Genomic DNA, 22,723 nt, shown 5'->3' on the forward strand with positions numbered 1-22,723 from the left:
ATCTTAGCTCCATTTAAGTGCACAATTCAGTGGCATTAATTATAGTCACCATGTTGTGCTACCATCATTACTATAGATCTCCAAAAGTTTTACATCACCCCAAACAGAACCTCAGTACTCCTTCAGCAAAAACTCCTATTCCCTCTCCCCATCCCTTCCCAGCCACTGGGAGTCACTTTGACCTCTCTTCACTTGTCACGTCTAGGTATTTTATAAAAGTGGGATCAAGCAATACTCGTCCTTTTATGTCTGACCTTCATTAAATTTTAACCTTCACATTAGGGTTCTCAGATGAAGACTATTTCCCACGTTGTAGATGAGAAACCCGAGGTTAAGAAAGGTGAAGGCATTTACCCAACCTCTCACAGCTAGAACAGAGACAAGAGAATGATGTGACTCAGAGGCAGGCTCTGTAGCCAGGCTGCCTGGGTTCAAATCCAAGCTCCCCACTGGCCTTTCCAAGCTTGTTGGGTAACTCACTTGACCTTTCCAAGAAGCCTCAGTTTCCACATTTGTGAAATGGGAAGACTGAGTAGTTCACGAGATGGTCCACATAAAGCACTTTGCACAGGGCTTGGCACACAGGAGCACCGTGTACACACATCCTTATCCTTCTGCTGAACAGTATTTGCTACTTAACAGAGCTGGGAGTAAGTCCAGACCCACAAGGCCCCTCTTGCCATCCTCACTTCAGTCTGCTGCTTCCTTCTACTCTCTGCAGGATGCGCGACAGCCCAGGCGGGGGCAGAGGATGAAGGGGAGGCCGAGGCAGGCTGGATCGAGGGGGCCGCCATTCTCCTCTCGGTCATCTGTGTGGTCCTCGTCACAGCCTTTAATGACTGGAGCAAAGAGAAACAGTTCCGGGGCCTGCAAAGTCGCATTGAGCAGGAGCAGAAGTTTACTGTGATCCGGGCCAACCAGGTGGTCCAGATCCCTGTGGCTGAGATCGTGGTTGGGGACATCGCCCAGATCAAATACGGTAAGTGTCCTAGCCACAAAGCCAGCTTAGAGAGCCCAGCAGAGCCAGAGGAATTACCCCAGGGAGCGTGGGTACCCAAAGACTGATCCCCAGTCAAGATGCCTTCTGAGTTCCTTCAGGAGGTAAGATGGTGCTTCCTAGAGGAGGCAGGATTCCAGAATCTATTTAAATCTGAAATGGCAAATAAGTGGCACATGTGCCATCACTTTCCAAATCATTACCCATGGCAAGTATCACTTAATCCATTCTCAGCTCATGAGTTGGTGCAGCCTTCTCAACACAGAATTTCAAGGACACAGACTAGATCGTTGGGATGAAATCTACTTCCCTTCCCTGGTTTGGCTGTCAACAGATTGTGGCTGGACTAGAAGAAGTGTTAGAGTGAGGAGAAATGGATACATGAACATTCTAGGCCTGTGATACTACCATCAAGAAAATGGGCAGGCTGGCAGCAAAGGCATGAGTGAGGGAAGATTTTAGTGGCCATTCTCACTTGGCTCTAGGGTAATATGTCTGTCATGGAGTCTCCTCAGCCTACTCAGAGCAGGTTGGTCCTTTCCAAAAGAATTTCTCCAAACCACAGAAGAGACTAGAGAAGAATGGGTCTTGAAATTTAAGATTTTCCAGATTAAGAAATCTGGGTCCCAAATCCAAGTGAGATCAAGAGACGCACTTTGTGAACTATAAAGTGTCTGCCAACTTGAGCTGTGATTGTTTGTTACTGGACCCAACCTCAACTCTCCAGGCTTTGTACCATTCACCTTGGCCCCAGTCTCTAGTTGCCTGTTAGCCTGGAATGGGCACCATCTTGGTTCCTGCACCCTGGGAGCTCTAGGCATGTGTTCCTACTGGTCACCCTTCCCTCGTCATCATAGTTCTAAGGGAAAGTTCCAGCCACTCTAGCTACCTTAGACACTACTGACTTCCCACCCTCCATCCCACCAGGTGACCTTCTCCCTGCTGACGGCCTCTTCATCCAGGGAAATGACCTCAAGATTGATGAAAGCTCCCTGACTGGGGAGTCTGACCAGGTGCGCAAGTCTGTGGACAAGGACCCCATGCTGCTGTCAGGTGAGCTGCGAACGGCTAGTGGTGGGTTCACTCCCAGCCAGTCCCACCCCATTGCAGAAGAAGGGGCCACCTGTGTTTCCCCTCCCTTCGGCTGGATGGGCCAGGCACTTTGATCCTTGATCTCTGGCCAGCTCAGCCCCAATGAGAATTCCTTCTCTTTTCCCCAACCAATGTGCCTACTGTGTGCACGGCACTGTTCTAGACCCTGGCCATACCACCATGAAGATTCAACAAAGAACCCTTGCTCTTGATGAACAACATTCTAATGACTTGGTTTATGGACAAGTCAAAAGTTGAAACCTATTGTCATCAGAGACAAGAAAGAATCAGTCAGGGGACACCCACTCTGTGTCAGGCACTGGGCCAAGTGCTGGGGAGGTAGCAGTAAAGAAGGCAGGTGGAGCCCCAGGCCTGAGAGAGGCAATGCAAGGTGTCTGGGGAAAACAAAACAGGGCAAAGGGGTGCAGGTGACTGGGGAGGCTGGGGAAACCTTTTATTTGTAGTCAAGGTATGAGGATGAGAAGGAGCTGGGGGAACAGCAAACCAGGCAGAGGGAACAGCAAGGGCAAAGGCACAGAGGCAGAACTGTGGATGGAGGATTGTGAACAAAATGGAGAGGGTGGAGGAGCCAGATGATGGGCCTCTTGGACCACAGTCAGAAGTTTGGAACTTATTTTGACAATGTTAAGCAGGGTCTTAAAGTGGGCTGATGACATTAACATTTTTAAAAGCTCACTCTGGTTGCTGCAAGAGTGATAGTGGGGAGACCGCACAGAGGAGCCAGCCAGGTGAGACACCCTCCCCACGGGACACCCAGAAATGCGCTACTTTCCAGCAATATTCACCAAACATTACCCGAGCCACTGCTCTAGGTTCAGCACCAGATTTAGACCTAGGCCCTGTCAAGCCAGGGGTGGGCAGACCTGGAAATCATTAATCCCAGCCGAGAAGTGAGGAAGTTGTCATGAGAAAGCCCAAGAAGGAAGCAACAAACTCAGCCCTGGGGAGTGGGGAGTGCTACCCAGGGCAGGTGAGTAGGAGCTCTCCTAGTAGGATGTGGAAAATAGGCACTCCTTGCAAAGGAGTGAAGACCCAGAAGTCTGAACGAATGTGGAATATTCTGGAAACACAAAGAGGAAGTCAGTGAGTCTGCAGAGTAAGACCATAGAAAGGAATAAGAATTGGAGCTAGGGCATTTATTTATCTGGGACTTAGTCAATCAGCATTCATCACGTACCTATTGTGTGCCAGCGGTTAATGGAACAAGCAAGGTTCCTGCCCTCCTTGAGCTCAGACTCTATATAAAAGAGGCATAACAATGAGCATGTAAACAGAAATGTACGGTAATAAAAGAGACCTAATAATGAGCATGTAAACAGATATGTATGGTAATTTCAGATAGTGATAAGACAGATGAAGACAGTATACCACTGTAATAAAGTAGAGATCCTGAGAAGAGGCACAGGAATCTTAGCTGGTCAGGGAAGGTCTGTGTGAGGAGGTGGAATTTGCACTAACACAGAACAATGAGAAGAAAGTCTATTCCAGGTAGAAGGAACAGCAAGTGCAAAAGCCCTGGGGTCTAATCAAGAAATCATTGAAGGCCTTGGATGTCTTCATGAATGTTAGGGTCACATGAGCCACAATAAATGCTGAAAGCCCTGCATCCATGAGATGAATTCATTGGCCAAGGAGCTGTGGAAGTCAGGGGGGAGGTGCTGGGCCTGTGTGAATGTATGATGGTGGTTCCAGTTTGGAAGGCTGAGAATCATTCAGTCAAGGTGCAGAGAGACCCTGTGAAAGATGCAGACAAGTGAGAGATGATGGGAAGTCACCTGGCCAAGGGAAAGTCCAGGGGCTGCAGGGATAAGAGGGCCCAAAGGGGACAGTTGTAGTTGCCATTGAGTTGATTCTGACTCACGTGACCCCGTAGAACTGTGCTCCATACAGTTTTTAATGGCTTATCTTTCAGTAGATCACCAAACCTTTCTTCCAAGGTGCCTCTTGGTGGGTTGAAACCACCCACCTTTCAGCTAGTAGTCAAGTGCTTAACTGTTTGCACCACTCAAGGACTCTTAAAGGAAACAGGTACCAAAATAAAAACTGTGCTGAGGGCAGAGGAGAGCGGGGAGGAGCTTGGGGAATGTCGGGGGACTCAACGCCCCTGGGAAGAAGCCTCGTTAACAGAAAGGGGTGGCAGATATCTCCAAGGGTCTGGAAGTCCCAGGAGGCTAAGGGATCATGAGAGAGCTGAAGTCTGTCCCCTGGGTGGGAAGAGCCAGTGGGATGGGGACAGAAAGGGCATTCCAAGGCTTAGTAAAAATCCACATGAACAAAGCCCAGTTTGGTGGTTAGTCAGAGTGGGAGGTTTGTGAGTACTGAGAAAAGAAAAGGGTGATCACAATAAACTCCCACGGGACCCTTGAGTCCAAGCTAAACCAACCAACATTGGTCTTGAGCTATAAGACTGGTCAACCTGTCAACCTAGGCAAATGGAGTAGAGCAAGAACTACCATCATGTCTTCGTGGGCAAGATGGAGAAGGGCGTCGAGAGGTCAGGAGATTTAGGTAGGTGTGTGCTGATTCTAGAGTCCCTGTGAGGTGAAAACAGTTAACACAATAATGGACTGCTGAGCAAAACGTTAGAACTTCAAGTCTACCCGGAGGCACTGCAGAAGAAAGGCCTGGAAATCTACTTCTGAAAAGACAACCACTGGAAACCCTGTGGAGCTATCTGTGTGTCCGAGTCAACTTGATGGCAGCTGGTACAGAAGTTGGTTCTTGAGTTTCTTGACATCCCGGAGTTTCTAGTAGCCTTCCCCAGGCCTGTGTCCTGCTGCAAGATGGGAAATGTGCCTTTCAAGCTGTCAAGACCATGAACTCAGAGAGGGTGGCAAAAAGAAAGCAAGAGTCAGGATCCAGATAGTTCACCACAGGCGTGCAGGATGAACTAGACTGAAGAAGATGAAACTCAGCAAGGACCAAGCAGCAAACCTACCGTGCCGATTCAGAAACACAATTGTGAAAGGGCCAGGGAGGGGTGAAGGAAGGGAGCGTAGCCACAGCAGGCGGTGGGAAAAAGGCAGAAAGATGAATAGTCAGCTCAGTAGAAGACTGTCTAATTGGAAAGAGATACATTCGGTAATAGAACCATTCTAGGACAAAAGAAGCTACCTGAACGTTAGTAAGATCCTCATCACTGATGGTGTGCTGTGAGACCTGAAGACGCTATACATGGGTTGTTGTAGAATGGGCCCAAACGTTGAGAGGGTAATGCATTCAAGACTCCTCCTAGCCCTGAAATCCACAGATCCACCGTCCCTGACTACTACCCCCAGTACATCTACTATAAACCCATCTTCTTCCATTCTCTGCAACCTGACTGTGATGAGGTTTTTTTCCTTCCAGACTGCTTTCTCCCTTCCTCTTGGCTGATTTAATCCTGCCCATCTGCTCAGGCCCCAACTCCTCCATGCACTCCTCCAAGCCCGTGGCAGCCATTCCTTAATACTTAGGACCCACATTTTCACACTGTGATTGGGTTTCCTAAACATGCCCCAGGTATTGACTGAGTTCCCCACTGCACAGACCATCTGAAATACAATAAAGAACAAAATCTAGTTAACTCAAAAGCTAATGACTATCATCCGTGAGTACATGCTCCTTTTTTAAAAAAAAAAAATCACCTACATGAGACCAAATGGTCAGCAATTACTTTAAAACAAAGATGAGAATGTAAGGGGTTAGGGAAACTAGATAAATGGAAATGGAACAACCAGAACAGAAATCAAGAGAGCATTCATGCATCGTGACAAATGTGACCAATGTCATAGAACAACTTGTGTAGAAACTATTGAAAGGGAACCTAAACCACTGTATAGACCTTCCCCCAAACCATAATAAATTATTATTTAAAATTAAAGTCCACCCCACTGTCCCATAACGCAAACAGATTAACTGGTCTGACTAACATGGGGCCCCATCAATCGCTGACATAGCAACCACCAGTGAATGTGTTCTCTTTCCCCTGGGCCTCATACTTTAGGGCCCCTGTGCTGTTCCCAAAGGTGAAAAGACAGAAGCTGTGAGGGGCTGCAGATATGGAAAGTCAAGCTGGGTTGAACCAGACAGACCCTGGCATGAAAATGGACTTGCTATGTGGTGACCTCAGGCCAAGTACTTCGCTTCTCTGAGAACCATGGAGGTGGCACTTTCCTCCTAAGTAAATGGGTAAACTGAGAGGCACTAGTTGAAATGCCTCTAGGTGAAGTCACTGCTCAGTGCCGGCATGTGGGTGCTTAAGAAGGTTCACTCCCTTCCCAGTTGCTTGGATGGAGCCTGAACACCGGTGTGGAATAAACCTAGGTTCCAATCCTGACTCTGTCTTTCATCAGCTCAAGGAGGGCAGACAAGCTCTTACCCTTCTGAGCCTCCATTTGCTTACCTATAAAAAAGGGATAGCTCACCATGAGGTAATGTTGAAGCCTGGAGCCTCCAGAAACATCCATTTCCCCCTTTCCTTCTCTCCCATCTCTCAATTGACAACCCTTCATCCTCTCTGGATGTCTCCCTCCTCTCAATTGTCCACCTCAACCCCACTTGAGACCTGCCTGGCTCTCCGCCAGGGGGCTGTCCTTGGTTGCTCTCATCCTCAGGGTTTTAAGTTCCCTGGGGAAGTGCCATTTGGATGCTTATCTGTGCACAGATCAGACACAGTGTACCTGTGCCAGGTACCTGCAGGGTCCTCATGGTGGTACCACAAACACTGCTTCCACCTAGACCAGGGCAGTAAGCCATCTGGTTCTGGGGTCAGCTGACCCAGCCAGGCCCTGGCTTTGTGAACCTTCAGAGGACCCATCACCTTTCTGAACCTCCAAATCCAGTTCTGTGCAGTGAGGGAGCTGGGTGGGTCCTTCCTGCCTACCCCACAAGGCTGTTGTGGGGACCACATGGACAAACATGTGAGCTGCATCAGTGTGAGGGGCCATGTGGATCCCAGCCCTCCATCTGCTCCCACTGTGACCTCTCTGCCCCTCAGCACCTCCAGTCTTCCCATCTGAAAAATGGGGACATCTCAACCTACAGAAAGACTCAGATGAATTGAATGTTCACGACACATGGAAATCATAAAGGTTGATAAGTCCTCTGATCCCAGGACAGACAGACCACGCAGGTCTGTGTTTGATGCATCTTCAGACTGGACAGAAAGTAGGAATGTTCCAGAATGGCAAACATATCTCCAGGGCGAGGCAGGGGCTGTGGATTTTATTACTGGACCCAGTGGGTCAGGGACATCTTCACAAACACGGACCCCTCCTGCCTGGCAAGGTCCTTGCAGGCCCCAGCTCTCTTGGAGCGGAAGCGCTGACGGCAATGTGGTTGCACAGGACATCGCCCCCATCCCAATGCCTAGCCAGCAGAGCGGAAGGCCAGGCATGGAAAGCTGGACCTGCCACCACCTCCAGGGAGCTGAGGACGCCACCATGACTGCAGGAAGGCCCGAGCTAGCCGCCCGGCCCGCACTCTCTCCATTACACTACCCTGCCTCTTCTCCACGAGAGGCAGCGGGGTGTGGTGGATAGAGCACGGGTTCAAGTCCCGGCTCCACTGCTCACCCTGTGTACCCTGGGCCTTCACGTCACCTCTCTGAGCCTCTGGGTCCCTGCTTGTCAGAGAGGCAGAGGGGTTCAGGAGTGCTTGTGCCAAAACGTACGTCCCAGAGTTGTTGTGAAGGGTTGGGGTTCTGGATGTGAGCACCTGCCCGGTGTGCCCTGTGAGGGCCGTTAACTGTGGTTAACTGCTCATGATTACGATCCCATGAAGTACTGCATCTGGGCTGGGACCTTGTTGGCTTTGCTTGGTGCTGTTCCTAAAGGCAGATCGCAAGTCTCCCTCTTGCTCACTGTCCAACGAGAGGATTGTGACACCAGCACCTAGAACATGAAGCGCCCTGGGTTCCAGCCCAGACTATCCCTCATGTGCTGTACTAGTCTGTCTTTGCCCTTTGGGGTCTCAGAAGCCTCCTTTCGTAAAACCAGGCCCCTGCACTCCCTGCATTAGGGCATAGCACACCCTACTCACCACCCCAAGAGAGCCAACATCTGGGCCTAGCCCAAGTAACACTGCAGGATAATGCGCTGGACCACAAGGTGGTGGTTCAAACCCACAAGCTGCTCCTATACAAGGTCACTATGAGTCAGAACTAACTCGACACCACTTAACAACAACAACAAAGTATGGGTGGGCTTTGAGCCAAAGTCCGGGAAGTTCATGCCCTCCTTCTGCTGCCAGGTAAAAGCTGTGGAGCTTCTCCTCAGTAGGGTCAGAAGCTCTGGAGGGGGTGGGGGTGGGAGGGTGGAGACAGTGCAGGCTGCCCTGTTGTCCAGACCCAGTGTCCTTGGGATCTGAACTCCCTTTTCCTCTCATGGAGTGGTTGACAGCACTGCCTCTGGCTGAATCCACAGCCTCCAGGACCAGGTGGATAGTACCCAGGGGGACCTCTCCCCAAGGTTCAGATCCTGCTCTGACCTCCAGCTGAACGGCAGCGTGCCTCTCTACTTAGCTCCTCCTCTGTACCTTCGGAGCTTGTATAGCAGATGGCTCCTTCACTGAGTAAATGTTCAATAAATACTAGTTCCCTCCCTTCCTCCCTCCTCCAGTGGACCCAAGTGGGCGGTGAGCAGGCACCCAGCCCTGGGGCCCCCATCCAGTTGCTGCACAGTCTGGCTCTGTCCTCTCTCCCCTCCCTCTGGCAAGCCTAAGCCACCTAAATCACCTGATTTGCTACCATGCCCCTGTTGCCTGCACCCACCTTTGCCCAGACTGTGTCCCCCAGCCCCAAGTCCTCATTGTCTCAGATTGATGTTTTACTGTGTTCACATTGGCACCCCTCAACCAAACTACACTGGGAGCTCTTGAGGGCAAGTACTCCAGGTGTGAATGAGGGCTTGTCCGCACCAGCCTCACCTGCTCCCTGAGCAGAACTCTTTATGCCCACATCTCCCTAGGACCCAGAGTCTTCATCCTGACTAGGGGTGGCCTAAATCAGCTCCCTCCCCATTTTGCAGCGCCCAAAAGAGAGATGCAGATAAGAGAGGCCACACAGAAAATCAGAAGCAGGTTCCCACTTCCCCAGCCTGGGCTCTCTCAATCCACCCCCCAGTATGCTTGTGTATTCTGAGAGCTCTCTCTGCCTACCCACCTCACACGCTGTGTATTCTGGAGGACTCTATGGAAGCTTAGAGGAGGCAAAAGGCTCCAAGCCTGCCAGGACCTCCACTGCCTGGGACTCTGACCGCTGCCTCTACCCAAAGGCCCTGTGGCTTTCCTTGGCCAACCTTTGACTTTAATGCCTGTTGATCCCCCATTAAACATGCACTGTGCCAGGATCTCTGGGAAGTGCAGCTGAGACAGGGTGGTCTGGTCTATCCAATTCTATAAAAAGGGCAGGAGCTGCAGCCAATTCTCTGAGGGCCAACTCAATGAGCTGTGGGGGAGGAGGAGCAAAGCTGGGATGAATTTGACCCTTTGTAGAACCAGGAAGATAGTCTGTTGAGGAGCAGGGTTCTTCATTGTAAGCATAATGCATGCCCACCTGGAGAACACAAAAGAGGGAGGAAAAGGGAAGGTGCTAGAGTGCTACAGGCCAGGTTCTGCTCTGGGAGGCAGAGGAGACTTCCATTCAGGCCTGGCCTCAAGGGGCTCTCAGAGTCTAGCGGGAAGCCCCTCAGGAAAGTCCCAGGAAACTGGGGGTCAGTTCAGGGGAGTAGTAAGTTCCCAGTGGGAGTCAGGGGAGGTCCCCTTAAAGGAGTATTTGTCCTGAGCCTTGAGCAAGAGGTTTTGGACCAAAGATGGGGGAACAGGCATTCCAGCACTGATAACTGTGTGAGCAATAGCAAAAGGGCTAGGTCCAGGGAGCTTGTACAGGGAGCTCACTGTGCTCCTCTGGGAGAACTCAGGCTGTGAGTCTGGAAGGATGCTGGGACCCTGAGGGAGGGAAGACCACACTGGGAGGTCTTGGCTGGGCTCACGGAAGCTGAGCAGGGCCCCTCCCCCACCCCTCCTCCTGAGGCCTGCCAGTGAGCTGCCAGTGCCCTGCAGTGATCAATAGGCGTGATTAGATTTAGAAGGTAATGGGGGGGGGGGGGGGGCTGGGGGAGGTGTCTAATGATCTTGGGTGAAAATTGGCCCCCTATGACTTTTTCCATCCCCTTCTGCAGCTGGTGAGAGGGAGGGGGACTTTCCATTTCCACTCAAATGGAATATGCATTTTCCAGTGAATCTTTTTCAATGCTTTTTATACCAAGGTGTTAGGGCTTTGTTTCCTGTGGAGAAAGGAGGTGTAGGAAAGAGACAAATGGGGAAGCATTCAGGTCCTGGATTTGCCCATCACCAGCTAGGTGCCTCAAGTGAGAACTGAATGAGAGCACTACAAGGAAAGGGCTGGACGCCATACCTAGCACACAGTAGGTGTTCCGTCAGAGTCAGTTCTGGATGCCAGCCCTGTTTTCTGTGCTCTGGCATCCCTCTCCTTCCGAGCTCACAGTGTCCTGCCATGTGACTTGTGATCTTCAGTTTCTTCCTATGTCAAATGCTGATGTTTAACAAGCCCTCTCCAAGAGAGCATTTCCTAAGCATGTTATTATGTTCATTTTTATAAAAAAAACCACTTGTTCTTGAGTTGCTTCCGACTCATAGAGACTCCACATTTGTCGAAGTAAAACTGTCCCAAAGGGTTTTCCATTTCTGTGAGCTTTAAGAACTAGATTGCCAAACCTATCTTCGAAGCAGCCTCTAGGGGGATTTGATCAGTTAATAGCTGAAGTCTTAAACATGTGTGCATGCCAAGGACTCTTATACTCATCAGGGTCACATGATGGGGCCTTGGTTCTCCGTTTGTGCTTCTTGAGGAAGAATCTTCTTGTGATGAGAGACACAAGGGCTGGACTGCTTGGTCTGGAGACCCTGTCCCCATCATTCCCAGTCTAGGGACATATAGCCATTGTCCCTCTATCCTGGGAGTGACAGAGGAGCCAGCTGAAATGCTCTCCATCTAAGACTCTTGGTTTTGAGATAGGTGACTGGGCTTCACACCCCCTCTGTGGGCCTTCAAGATTGGTTTACCCATTCGTGGATGGATACACAGATACTGATCTGCCTTGAAATAACTCGTTACAGAATGTCTGTCTGTCTGTCTGTAAAGCACTTGAATATTCTGAGATTCTGGAGCCAAGAGGCAAGAACACCACTGTCTCTCACCTCCTAGAGCTGGATATCACTCCGATCTTCCAGAAAAGGGGGAAATTGCTTAGGAATCGACTTCAACTCATGGAGACCTGTGTGTGTCAGTAGAATTGTACTACGTAGGGTTTTCAGAAAGAGATCACAAAGTCTTGCTTCCAAGGTGCCTCCAACCTTTCAGTTAGCAGCCAAGCATATTAGCCAGCACCTCCCAGATAGCTCTGGGTGAAAACTATCAGGTGGCCCTAAATGCTAGCGGGGTGCACTGGTGAGGTTTTTTCCAGCACTAACCATCCATTCACACCCTGGAGATAAAGGTGTGCGGGAGATAAAGAGTGTGCAGGTCTCCTGCTCACAGAGTGCTATCTGCTTCCCAAGCCAGGTCCCTGCTGCCCTCTGTGTCTGCCTTTGTTTCCCCCAGTGAGACTGCGGCTTCATTAAGTTCATTGTGTCTTATCTTCACTGCCACAAACTCTCCACAGTAACTTGGACAGGTCTCTCTCTGGCCATCATGGAGATGAGTTGTCCCATCTGCTTGATGGGGAGGGGTTTGCCACAGAGCAGGCTAAGCAACAAAAACTCTTGTCAAACAAAACCTGACACAGAAGCCCCAAAGAGAAAACAAATACAAATAGAGCTATTCTGACACACATCTCTCTCACTCCCTCAGCCCTTGGAAAGAATTACAGGGCTCTTGGGAACCCAGTTTGAGAAATGTAAAATTCTAGAAAAAGGATTCTTAATATTTCTTGCACCCTGAACCTCCAGGGAAGTCTGGTGTTCTGTACAAACCCCACTTGAAATAAGGCTTTGAAATGTATAAAATAAAACCAATCTTACTAAAACTGTTAAACAGAGTAGTTTAAAAAAAAAAACCAAAAAACAAGTGTAGGGTACACTGATGTAAATGTGCTGCCTCACTTGAAAGCTCTAGCAGTGGGTTAAATAATCACTTTAGTTGCAAAGTGGGGGTGAACTTGAGCAAGGCCTAATGCAGCTGTAAAATGACATGGAAAAGCCATGGCTTCTGATGATAGTGGCATCCGGGACACCACTAACACTCAAGTGTTTTGTCGGAGACATGCATAATGGGGAGAAATCCTAAATTTCAGTTCAAGATTTGTTAAGCTAAAGATGTGGTTTCTTCTCATCCAAGTACATCCACCCCTGAATTATTGTCACTGATTTTGGAGAGATGTGCATGAACTTTATGTTCAGCAATCCTGTCTAACACTAATTTGCATTCTTTTGCTGATTGCAGAATGAGATCTGGTTCTAGAGATTATCAGTAAGAAAAAGGGGGAGTGGGACGTAAGGTGGGGAGAGGAGATAACAGGGGGAGCAAGGCGGGGAGCAATCCTGCAGGACAAGGTAGTAGGTCTGGTGGGCCTGTAGCTGTCTCAGGGGCCTGAGAGTAGGTATGACAGTGTTTGAGCCCCAAACCCATCACAAGTCTCTCTCAAAATCATCTTCAAAAGACCCCACACATACAATATGAACCTTAACGAAGACCTCAGCATGCAAAGCTGACTGAGACTGCCTTCATTCCACTCCTTTGGGGAGGTGACTTTGGCCAATGCAATGATAACTTGACTTCATCTCCTTCCCAGGTACCCATGTGATGGAGGGATCAGGAAGGATGGTGGTGACCGCTGTGGGTGTGAACTCTCAGACTGGCATCATCTTTACCCTTCTGGGGGCTGGTGGCGAAGAGGAAGAGAAGAAAGACAAGAAAGGTCAGTCCACAGACCAGAAGAGGTGCTTTTAAGGCCACATTTTTTTGTTTATTCGTTCACTCAAAAAAATAATTATTGAGAGCCTTTTATGTCCACACCCTGTGCTGACAGCTGCCACCTGCATCCTCAGACCCCTGCTCAGGCCAGGCAGGCTCTGTCTGTTCCATCTCCAGGGTCTTGTCCCAGTCTCTGTCTTGTCCAGTCATGTCATGGAAGCTACTCCTTCACCTCCAGACCAGTCTAAGGGAACTGAGAGCTCAACTGAGTCTCCATTCTTCAGTAATTGAAAACCCCATCATCACCTCTTAGGTTGAGGAGAGCTCCCTGCCCAGCCATATTTCTTTCACTATTTTCAACTCCACTGAGCAGAGCAGAACATCCACCCAGCTTAGACCCATCCAAGACGTGGGCAGAGGAGACTCAGAAGGTCTACCACATGAGCCCTTTCTCTCATCCTCCGACAGTTGCAACTGGCCCCGGTTCTGCTCCCTACTCGCCTTCAAAATAAGATTCCTTATCCACTGGGCTCCTTTCAGCATTATCAGGCTGGCATCCCAGGCTAAGCATGCCTTTCAAATAGAGGGAGGGATGCCCAGAAGACACAAGAAGGTCAAATTCCATCAGGTCAGGCCCAATCCTAGACCCTAGTACAGCCAGCTCCATACCTAGAACCCACACTCAGTCTCAGGGAAAGTTCTCCCCCTCGTTTCCAGGTTTTTTGTCCTGCCTCCTCCCCTAAGCTCCAGAGGAGGTCCCCCGATACCCAGAAGTGGAAGGAAAATCAGGGCAGATGTCTCCTCCCTGAGTTTTAGGTGCAGTCCTGCTGCCTCCAGCTCTCAGATACCCATCGGGCACAGAATCAAGGGCAGAACTCATTTTCCAGTGGGGTCTCCCTAAGAAATATGGGAACTCAGCTGCGATCTAGAAAATCACGAGGCTAGAAAGAGCAAAGGGCGTGCCGAAGTGGAAACAGAGCTCACAGTCCTGGCCCTGAGTCCCAGAGGGTGCCAGGGAAGTCTGCACAGTAACATGAGAAGCTGTGGCCATAACAGGGTGCAGGCAGTTGGGCACTGTGCCCATTTCCTTGGTCTCACTGGAGCCTGGGTGAGGGACAGATGTACCCAGAACCTTTCCCAGATCAGACCTGTGTTTCTCGTAGCCCAATAGCATGACCCAGACTCACCACTAAGCTACACCTGCAGCCCAGTGGGTGGGCAGGGGACGGGATGGGGAAGTTGAAGACTCGGCCTTGTGTAGAAAGAAGTGGTGGGATGTGGAGAGGATGTGGCAGAGGAAGATGGGGTGGCCCAGCATCTTAGACCATGAGCAATGTGGACAGGGTGGGACCCTGGCCTCCCATCTCATCACCTCCACCAGAGACATTGCCTGGAATGTCAGCACCTACGTGTCCCCACGTCAGGATGCCCTGGGTGTGTGGGTGTATGTGAGTGCTTACATGTGTGCGTGTGTATGCAGATGAGGCTGCATGTGCTTCTCCTTCATTAACATGTCTCAAAAATCATCACACAGGTGTGAAGAAGGGGGATGGCCTTCAGCTACCAGGTACAGTAAGACCCCCTCAGGGTAGATGGGTCTCTTAGAACTAGCAGCAACCTTTGACCTCAGGGCCATGCCCTGTAGATTGCCAGCACACAACTGGAGAGGGTTTCATGACCAAAGGAGGGTCCACCTGGCCAGACCCCATCTGTGCCCTTGAGGGATGACAGTATTGCACTCTGCAGACTTGGCCTCACAATGTGTCCCCTACTGGCACCCCGACTGCCACCCGCCCCCTCAGCACACTGCATCACTCATGCCACACAACCCTGGACCCTCTTGTCCCCTCAGCACCACCCACAACCACATGGCGTGTCCACCTCGCTCAACAGTGTGTCTCACCAGCATTGTCCCCTGCTCTCACTCCACAGATCCTTTTCCTTTCCCACCAAACTTGGCCATGTCACATAATTTTTAAGGAAACTCACTAGTACTTTTTCAATATGCTTGATGCCACCTTTTCCATGGCAAGACACCTTGTGCAGGGGTTTCCAAGGCAACCTTTGGAATGCTGGTTAGAAGAGGTGGAGACTGTAATGACCTCTCAACAAACACAACTGGGGGGCATGTGAAACCTGTAAGGTCCTCACCATTGGCGGTCAGCAGGCTGATGTTCTACTGGAACACAGCCCTACATGTTACTGGTGGTCATGGAAAATGCCACCACTGTATTGGTTGTTGGGTATTTTAAAATAACTCCTGGTCACTGACCCCTCTGGCTCCAGTGGGCATCCAGCCCCTTTCTTCATGTGAGCCCTCTCTCAAGGGGGAACCACTCAGTTGGCTGAGCCAACAGGATGCTGAAGTCTAGACCTCAACACAGAGCAGTGCCATCTCACCTGACTTTGTTGATCATCCTTCATGTTTGATTTCAAAGACCCTCCATGCCTGAGTTTTCCCTCAACTTTTGTGGCATCTCGATGGGACCATTCCATTCCCCAAATTTGTGTTTCTTGATTTCCCGCAGAAATTTGTTTTTTTAAGACAATAGTCATGTTATTTATTTCCTTGCCAGTTGGTTCATGTCCTTATTATTGTTGCTGTTCTGCATTGTTCCTTTCCTCCATTGTGACACACTGCATTTTCCATCCCTCCCACCCCACTGCAGCGGCAGACGGTGCGGCAGGTTCAAATGCTGCAGATAGTGCCAATGCCGGCCTAGTCAATGGTATGTCTCCGATGTCAAGCTCTCGGTCTTGGTTGGATGGGCATCTCTCTCCCCACCCCAATTCTGGGCTTTCCTTTCCCTCTTCTGGACTGCACAGATCTCGGATGTGCATGGGCAGCTCTGGGACAGTCATCCTCTCACATGGGGCAGGCGCTTAAGAGAGGAGCTACGTCTGGGGAATCAAGATGCTGCCCACTTGCGGCTTCCAAAATGGCGCTGGATCCTGTTGGGCCCTTGACCCCCAGTGGAGCCCAGAAGAGGGACATGACTTTGGCTGCAGATTTGGCCCTCAAGAAGCAGCATCCTGCCCGGCGTGCCCTCTCCTAAGCGCGCTCCTGGCCCCAGCTTTGGGGAGAAGGCCTGGGGTCAGGACTGGGCTGAAGCTGGCATCTGGGTCCCCGGCGAAGGATCCAGTCCTCGCCTCTCAAATTCCCTCGAGACAGTGGGACCCGGGCCTGGGTTCAGCTCCTTGGCCCCATCCCGTAGCATGGCTGAGCCACTGGTAGACATTTCTTCCTCTTCTCTCTCACAGAGTGAACGGGCAAGGGGTTCGCTTGGGCTCGGGCCAAGTTCTGCCCCTCGGATGTGGACTGGTGTTTCTCGCTGTTGCCTGTGCTGGAGCATTTGCCCTGGGTCTCTGCATTCTTACTGGACCTTCGGTTGTGGTGGGTGGGTGGGGAGGGCTGCCACCGTGCACACGGGTTCTGCATCTTACCCTCCTTATACACAAGCAGGAAGGAATTCCATCCACTTGCCTCCAACCAAGCCTTTAGAAAATTCTTGATTTCTACACCCTCCCATCTCCAAAGCAAGTCTTCTCTTTATTAAGATATCACCCCTGTCCCCCATATAAATAGCAGCATAGTAACCCAGGCTGTTCCTGGGGTCAATCATGAAACCATAGCCCCAGAGAAGCTAGCAGAAAGAATGAGTCTCTGTTTTATCCCAGTATCACCACACACTAGGAGCAGGGCTACTGGTGCCCCTCCTCCCCCCCCCCCCCCCCATTATACAATTTACTCCTCACCACTCTAGCAAAGTTCTGGTAGCATAGTGGTTAAGAATCGGGTTGCGAGCCGCAAGGTCAGCAGTTGGAAACTACCAGCTGTTCCGCGGGAGAAAGATGAGGCGTTCTGCTCCCAAAAAGATTTACAGCCTCGGAAACACTGTACAGGGTCGCTATGAATCAGAACCGACTCCACGGCACATAATAACAACAACAACTCTAGCAAAATATGGAAACTCTTGGCCTTCCTTTCCCCCTACTCCCCACCCAAGGCCTCTGGCTGAGCCACCTAGACTCAAAGTGACCCAAGATTGGCAGGGCCTAGTGTGTGCCATGGGCTGGGCAAGACACTTCTGCAAACAACCGCACCATGGAGGACTGATTCGGGTGCAGTCTATTTCAGACTCAGGAGGAGGAAGGAGGACAGCTTGGGGTGTGGGAGGTGTCATGCATCAGGGTGAGGTGGCTGAGGGATGACAGGGGATGCTGCAATGGGCAAGCCCACGGCTGCCGCAGAAGGAAACAGGAGGCAGGCTCTGGAGAGATATAGACCCCAACTCCAGAAAAAAGAAACTGCAGGGAAGATGGGGCCCTTTAAGTGTTTGATAACCTACTGTGTGCCAGTTCATGTACATTGTCTCATCTAATCCTCACAACAACCCTACAGGGTGGGCTTTATTACTCTCACTTTAAAGATGAGGAAACTAAGGCTCAGAGAAATCAATACACTAGCCCAAGGTCATAGGGCTAGAAAGCAGCAGAACTGGGATTTGAACCCAAGTCTGACTGAGTCTAAAGTGCATGCTTCTCCTCCCAATTTCAGTGAGTGTTTTGTAAGTTTCACAGAGATATTAAGATGTCTGTAGTCCTGGTGTGCCGCTGTAGGAAAAGCACTGGACTGCTAACCAGCAGGTCAGCAGTTCAAACCCACCAGCCACTCTACAATAGAGAGGATGCTTTCTGCTCCTATAAAGATTTACCTCCTTGGATACGCTGTATAGGGATGCTGTGAGTCAGAACTGACTCAGTTGTAGTGAGTCTGGTTTTTATTTTGTTGTTGTCTTCTTCTCTGTGGAGCCCCCATGGTGCAAAAGTTAACTGCTTTAGTAAACCGAAAGTTTAGCAGTGTGAAGCCAACCATCAGCTCTGTGGGAGAAAGACCAGCCAGTCTGTTCCTGTAAAGATTACAGCATAGAAAATCCAATGGGACAGTTCAACTCTATCACATGGGATTGCCATGAGTTGAAATCAACTCAAGGACACTTTATAACAACATCCCCCACTCTAAACACTGGAAACGGCAAGGAAATAGATTCTTCCCTACAGCTTCCAGAAAGACTGCCAACTCACTTTAGACTTCTGACTTGCAGAACTGAAAGATAATAAATCTGTCTATTGTTTAAATGTTTTGTTTAATGAATAAATTTAGAAAGAGATCTTGCCCACAAAGAAAGGGTTCTATGATCAAATAGGCTTAAAAATCACAGCATTGAATGGGTCACAGCATTGTTAAGTCATTACAGGACTTATCAGAGTCTTGAATATTGCTGGTGTCTGCTGGACTTTATGGAGTCCTGGTGTGGCACTATGGGTTAATGCGCTGGACTGCAAAGTTGTTTGAATCACAAGGTCAGCAGTTCAAGTTCACCAGCCGCTCTTTGGAAATCCTATACAGGGTCGCTATGAGTCAGAACTGACTCCACAGCATGTAACTACCACCACACCATGGGATTTCCAAACATAGTTATTTCCTTGCAGAATCTCGTGGGATTGGTATACCCAGTAATATATTTTGAGAAACAATGCTATTCCAGTGTGGTCTGAGGACCAAAACCTTCCAGCATCTTAGGCCCTACTCCAGCCTGGTTGGATGAGAATTTGCATTTTTACTGTTCTTTAAAGGTCAGCTTGAAGGCACTTAACAACAGTAAAGGTTGAAGCACTAGGTGGAACCTTAATAAGTTAAGTAAGAACTAATTGAGGGCATCTTTCCTCTGAGTCACCTCATGATGGGTTGGTTATTGAAAATAACTTGGAAGGCTGTAGTCCCTGAGTCCACAGTTCAATCCAAGCCTGCAGCTGAACAATGGGTCTATTCCATTTGTTTTGAGTATTATGTTCCCATTATTGTTGTATTCTTTTACTTTACATCTCCACGATTACAGTTAAAAGTTATCCAGTCAACCCTGACTCTTAGAGACCTAGTGTATGTCAAGTAGAATTGTGCTCCATTGCTGATTTCAGGGAAGTGAGGGGGGGGGGGGTTGATTGCCAGACCTTTCCTCTGAGGTACCTCTGGGTAAGCTCAAACCTTTCAGTTGACAGCTGAGAGGACAGGTCATTTGTTTGCAGCGGCCAGATATGCCACTCTTATCACCTGGCATTTATGTAAGTGTCTTTGCACACTATCCCACAAGGTATTTGTTATTGCACCCATTTCACAGAGGAGGAAATGGAGGCTCAGAGACCAGAAAAGCCAGCTCCCAGGTGCTTCAGACAGTATCAGTCTCTTCAAAGCTTGTTAATCAAGCCACATCAATAGGAGTCCTCAAAGATGTTGTTTTCTCATCTGTGTCCCTGGGAATGTGCTGAAAATGGACCGATTTGGAAAATCTGCAGCTGGAATGGGATACAGAAAAGAGATCCAGACACACCCTTCCCCCACCACCACCCCCACAAAAGGCCACTGCTGCTGGGTTGATTCAAAATCATAGCAACCCCGTATGGCAGAGTCGGACTGCTCCTTATGGTTGCCAAAGCTGTAAAATAAATCTTACAGAAGCAAATAACCTCTTCTTTCTCCCATGGAGCAACTGGTAAGTTTGAAACCCTGACCTCAAGGGTAGCTGTCTGATGCTTAACCCACTCCTTCCACCAACCCTGTTGAGTCGGTTCCAACCCATAGCGACCCTGTACAGGGTTTCCGAGGCTGTAAATCTTTACAGGAGCAGAAAGCCTCATCTTTCTCCCGCAGAGCGGCTGGTAGTTTCAAACTGCTGACCTTAAGGTTCGCAGCCCGATTCATAACCCCTGCACTACCAGGGCTCCTTTTCCACCAACCCCAGTTTCCCTGAAACACAGCCTCTAGGTCCCACAAGGGATACTTGGGACCAGAGCTGGTCTCACCATGGTTCAGAGACAAAGGGAGCACTTTTGTCTGGTGGGGAAGAGCCCCAAATAAATCTCTTGCTTCTAAAAAACCAGGCCATCTGCACCCAAGCACCCCCAGAATACTGCTCCCTGGTGATTATATTTCTGGCCACGTGGTCATTGTGGAAATAAAAGAGGAAATTGCTAGCTTGGTTTAATGGGCACTCACAGCAGATAATATGCAGATAAAGGCTCCTTTGTGCCTCAGAAACCAGCTATTGACGCTAGGGTCCTCAGGTACCCTATAGCACAGTTAGTAAAGTGATTTTAAAAAATAAAAATAATTGTTGTAATTCAGTCCTGCTGGCTCACAAAACCCCCTTTTATGTTTTGTTTTTCAATCTAGTAAAAAAAGAGTTTTACAATAAAGCAATCAGGACCTTTCCCTTGAAGCCCTGTGGGTCTCTGACCCTTTGCAAGGAGGGGATGGCCACCAAGTCTTAGCACATGATCAGGGTTCACTCCTCCCCTCTGAGTCTCCTCCCATAAATGGGCGTGGAAATAGTATCTATGGAAATAGCACAGCCGTAAGCTTACTGTGAGGGTTAACAGTTTAGAAGGGACGGGAAGCACAGTCCCCAGGAAGAAAGGTCACCTGGGATGGGGAAGCTGACAAACTGCAGAAAGCTGCATGTGATTATTATCACTGACTTTCAGGACTCTGGGAGGTAGAAACAGCACAGGGACCTCAGGGGTCCAGTCCCAGCACTGGTGCCCATCCCTGAGCTCAGAGTGGACTCCCACTATACCTCCAGGACTGCTCTCCATCCACCTGCTTTGAGCCTCAGTTTCTCATCTGTAGATACAAATGGGCTTCAAAAACTTAGTGGAGAAATAGAATTGAATGATACTGGAGTTTTTCCAGGAGCTTTGTACCACTCACTGGTTGGTGTAATTAGGAGCATACAGTGTGGGTTAATGCATCAGACTGCAAAGTTGGTTTGAAGTGCAAGGTCAGTGGTTCAAGCTCACCAGCCGTTTCCTATACAAGGCCGCTATGGGTCGGAATCAACTTGACAACACTTAGCAACAGCATTGTAGGGATGTGGTGAGGAGGACTCCGGGAGACTGCAGGAGGTGAATAGTGTGGGACATGCACGATGCCTTCTAGTGCCCAGGAGCCTGGATGATCTGTTTTGAGGGTAGTCAATTTTCTCAAATTCCTTCCCCAGGGAGCATGTCCAGGCAGGGCCCCAGAGTGCACATGGGGCCCAGTGGACAGCCGGAGCTCTTCTCTGAGAGTGACAGGCTGTTCATGAGGCAGCGATCATCAATTCCTCCCACACTGTAAACTGGGTTCCCAGGCAGCCTGATTAGAGCTGGAGACCCCCAGTGTGGGGAAATGAAGTGGACATATTTTCTTACCCTCTGTGACCCAGTAAGCTCCAAATTCAGGCCCTTCCTCAGCTAGGTGAGCCCACTGGCCCCCGCCTCCCCGTCTCTTTTAGCAAGCCCATCAACCTCAGAATCAGAGTCCTGGTGTGGCACTGTAGGTTAATTTGCTGGACTGCAAAGTCAGTTTGAACCAGAAGGTGGGTGGTTCAAACTCACCAGCCGCTCCTCGGAAACCCTATACAGGGACACTATGGATCAGAACTGACTCAACAGCACTTAACAACACAGCAACAACCCTACATTGAGGGTGCAGCAGTTTCACTTGGGAGGCAGGATGTACCCACCAAGTCCCCTGGACACCTCTGAGCCCGTTACCAAGGCCACTCTCACTGAGGCTTTACACCCCTTCTGAGGAAGAAGGAGAACGTAGAGCAAGCCCTTCTAGAACCAGAAACTAAGTACTCTTCCTGTTCTAGAATCTAGCTTGTCTATCTGTCTGTCTATCAATCTCACTTTGGATTGTGTTTGCATGTTTTTCTTTCCCAGAAAATGACAAGTTTTTCTTTCCCAGAAAATGTGTGTAGCTGCACAAGTGTCCCTCTGCCTCCTCTCTGCCCACAAAAAGGCAGCAACCAAGTCAACCACTAAAAGGCTTGACCTGGGTGCTGCTAGTACCCTCTCCTTCATCCTGCCAGCAAATTCTGGTTCTTTTTCCCACAAATGCTACCCTTTAGTCTGGAACAAGCTATGGGCCAAAATAATGCAAACCCAAGCCCTGTCCCCTCACCTTGCTCAGAGGCCAGTGCTACAAGGACCCCAGTAAGCACAGGCCTCCCCAGTACAAGCCATGCCCTTGATTGTGGTACCACCTCCTTCCTCCATCTGTGACTTGAATGTCCGTGGCCCTGTTTCGTCTTTGTGATGACCAGCGTGTGCTGTCTGTTCTCTGTTGTCTGTTAAAATTCTTTGTCGTGTAGGTAAAATGCAGGATGGCACTGTGGACGCCAGCCAGAGCAAAGGTAACCGTCTCTATTAACCGCTTGCGGTTTCTGCAGTCCCTCCCCTCTGGTTCTGAGTGTCACATGAGAAGTAGGCATATGCACACTGTGGTGACCAGCATCTGTGTGGAACACAGTCGTGCTGCCCACGGTGTTGGGCCTAGTGGAACACTATCGTCCACAGAGGGGGCATCATTACAGGCCACTCACTCCTCAGCCTGCCAGCTCAGTCCAGTTCACTGAAGCCTTGAGGCTAGCTTGCTGAGATCCCTAGAAGACAAGGAGTAGGAAGTCTAGTCCAGTGTCTGTCCTCCAGTCAGTCCTGTGCCGAAGAGGCCACTCCAGCTGGAGATGGGCAAGGCCTCCATTTTTGTCCCTCCTGTCTAGTGGCTACTTCATTTCCCAAGAACTTGGCTCCAAGGGTGGAACTCAAGCTGTCTGTCTTGTCTAAATGTAGGAAAAGCCAAGGGAACAATTGAGGTG

General features: G+C 49.7%; 1 protein-coding gene across 3 annotated transcripts in view; it reads left to right on the forward strand.

Moving 5' to 3' along the window:
* Positions 1 to 22,723, forward strand: part of ATP2B2 (ATPase, Ca++ transporting, plasma membrane 2) — a 211,881-nt gene that overhangs the window by 131,804 nt on the left and 57,354 nt on the right. The window contains exons 3-8 of one of the 3 annotated variants that reach the window (XM_006872184.1): positions 722 to 979; positions 1,925 to 2,050; positions 12,901 to 13,026; positions 14,557 to 14,589; positions 15,692 to 15,751; positions 22,220 to 22,261. In XM_006872184.1, coding sequence (XP_006872246.1) covers positions 722 to 979; positions 1,925 to 2,050; positions 12,901 to 13,026; positions 14,557 to 14,589; positions 15,692 to 15,751; positions 22,220 to 22,261 — 645 coding nt within the window. The remainder of the gene's footprint in view (positions 1 to 721; positions 980 to 1,924; positions 2,051 to 12,900; positions 13,027 to 14,556; positions 14,590 to 15,691; positions 15,752 to 22,219; positions 22,262 to 22,723) is intronic. The other 2 variants (XM_006872185.1, XM_006872186.1) reach the window with 2 other exon arrangements.

This window comes from Chrysochloris asiatica, unplaced genomic scaffold (assembly GCF_000296735.1).
Source record: "Chrysochloris asiatica unplaced genomic scaffold, ChrAsi1.0 scaffold00186, whole genome shotgun sequence".
Lineage (NCBI taxonomy): Eukaryota > Metazoa > Chordata > Mammalia > Afrosoricida > Chrysochloridae > Chrysochloris > Chrysochloris asiatica.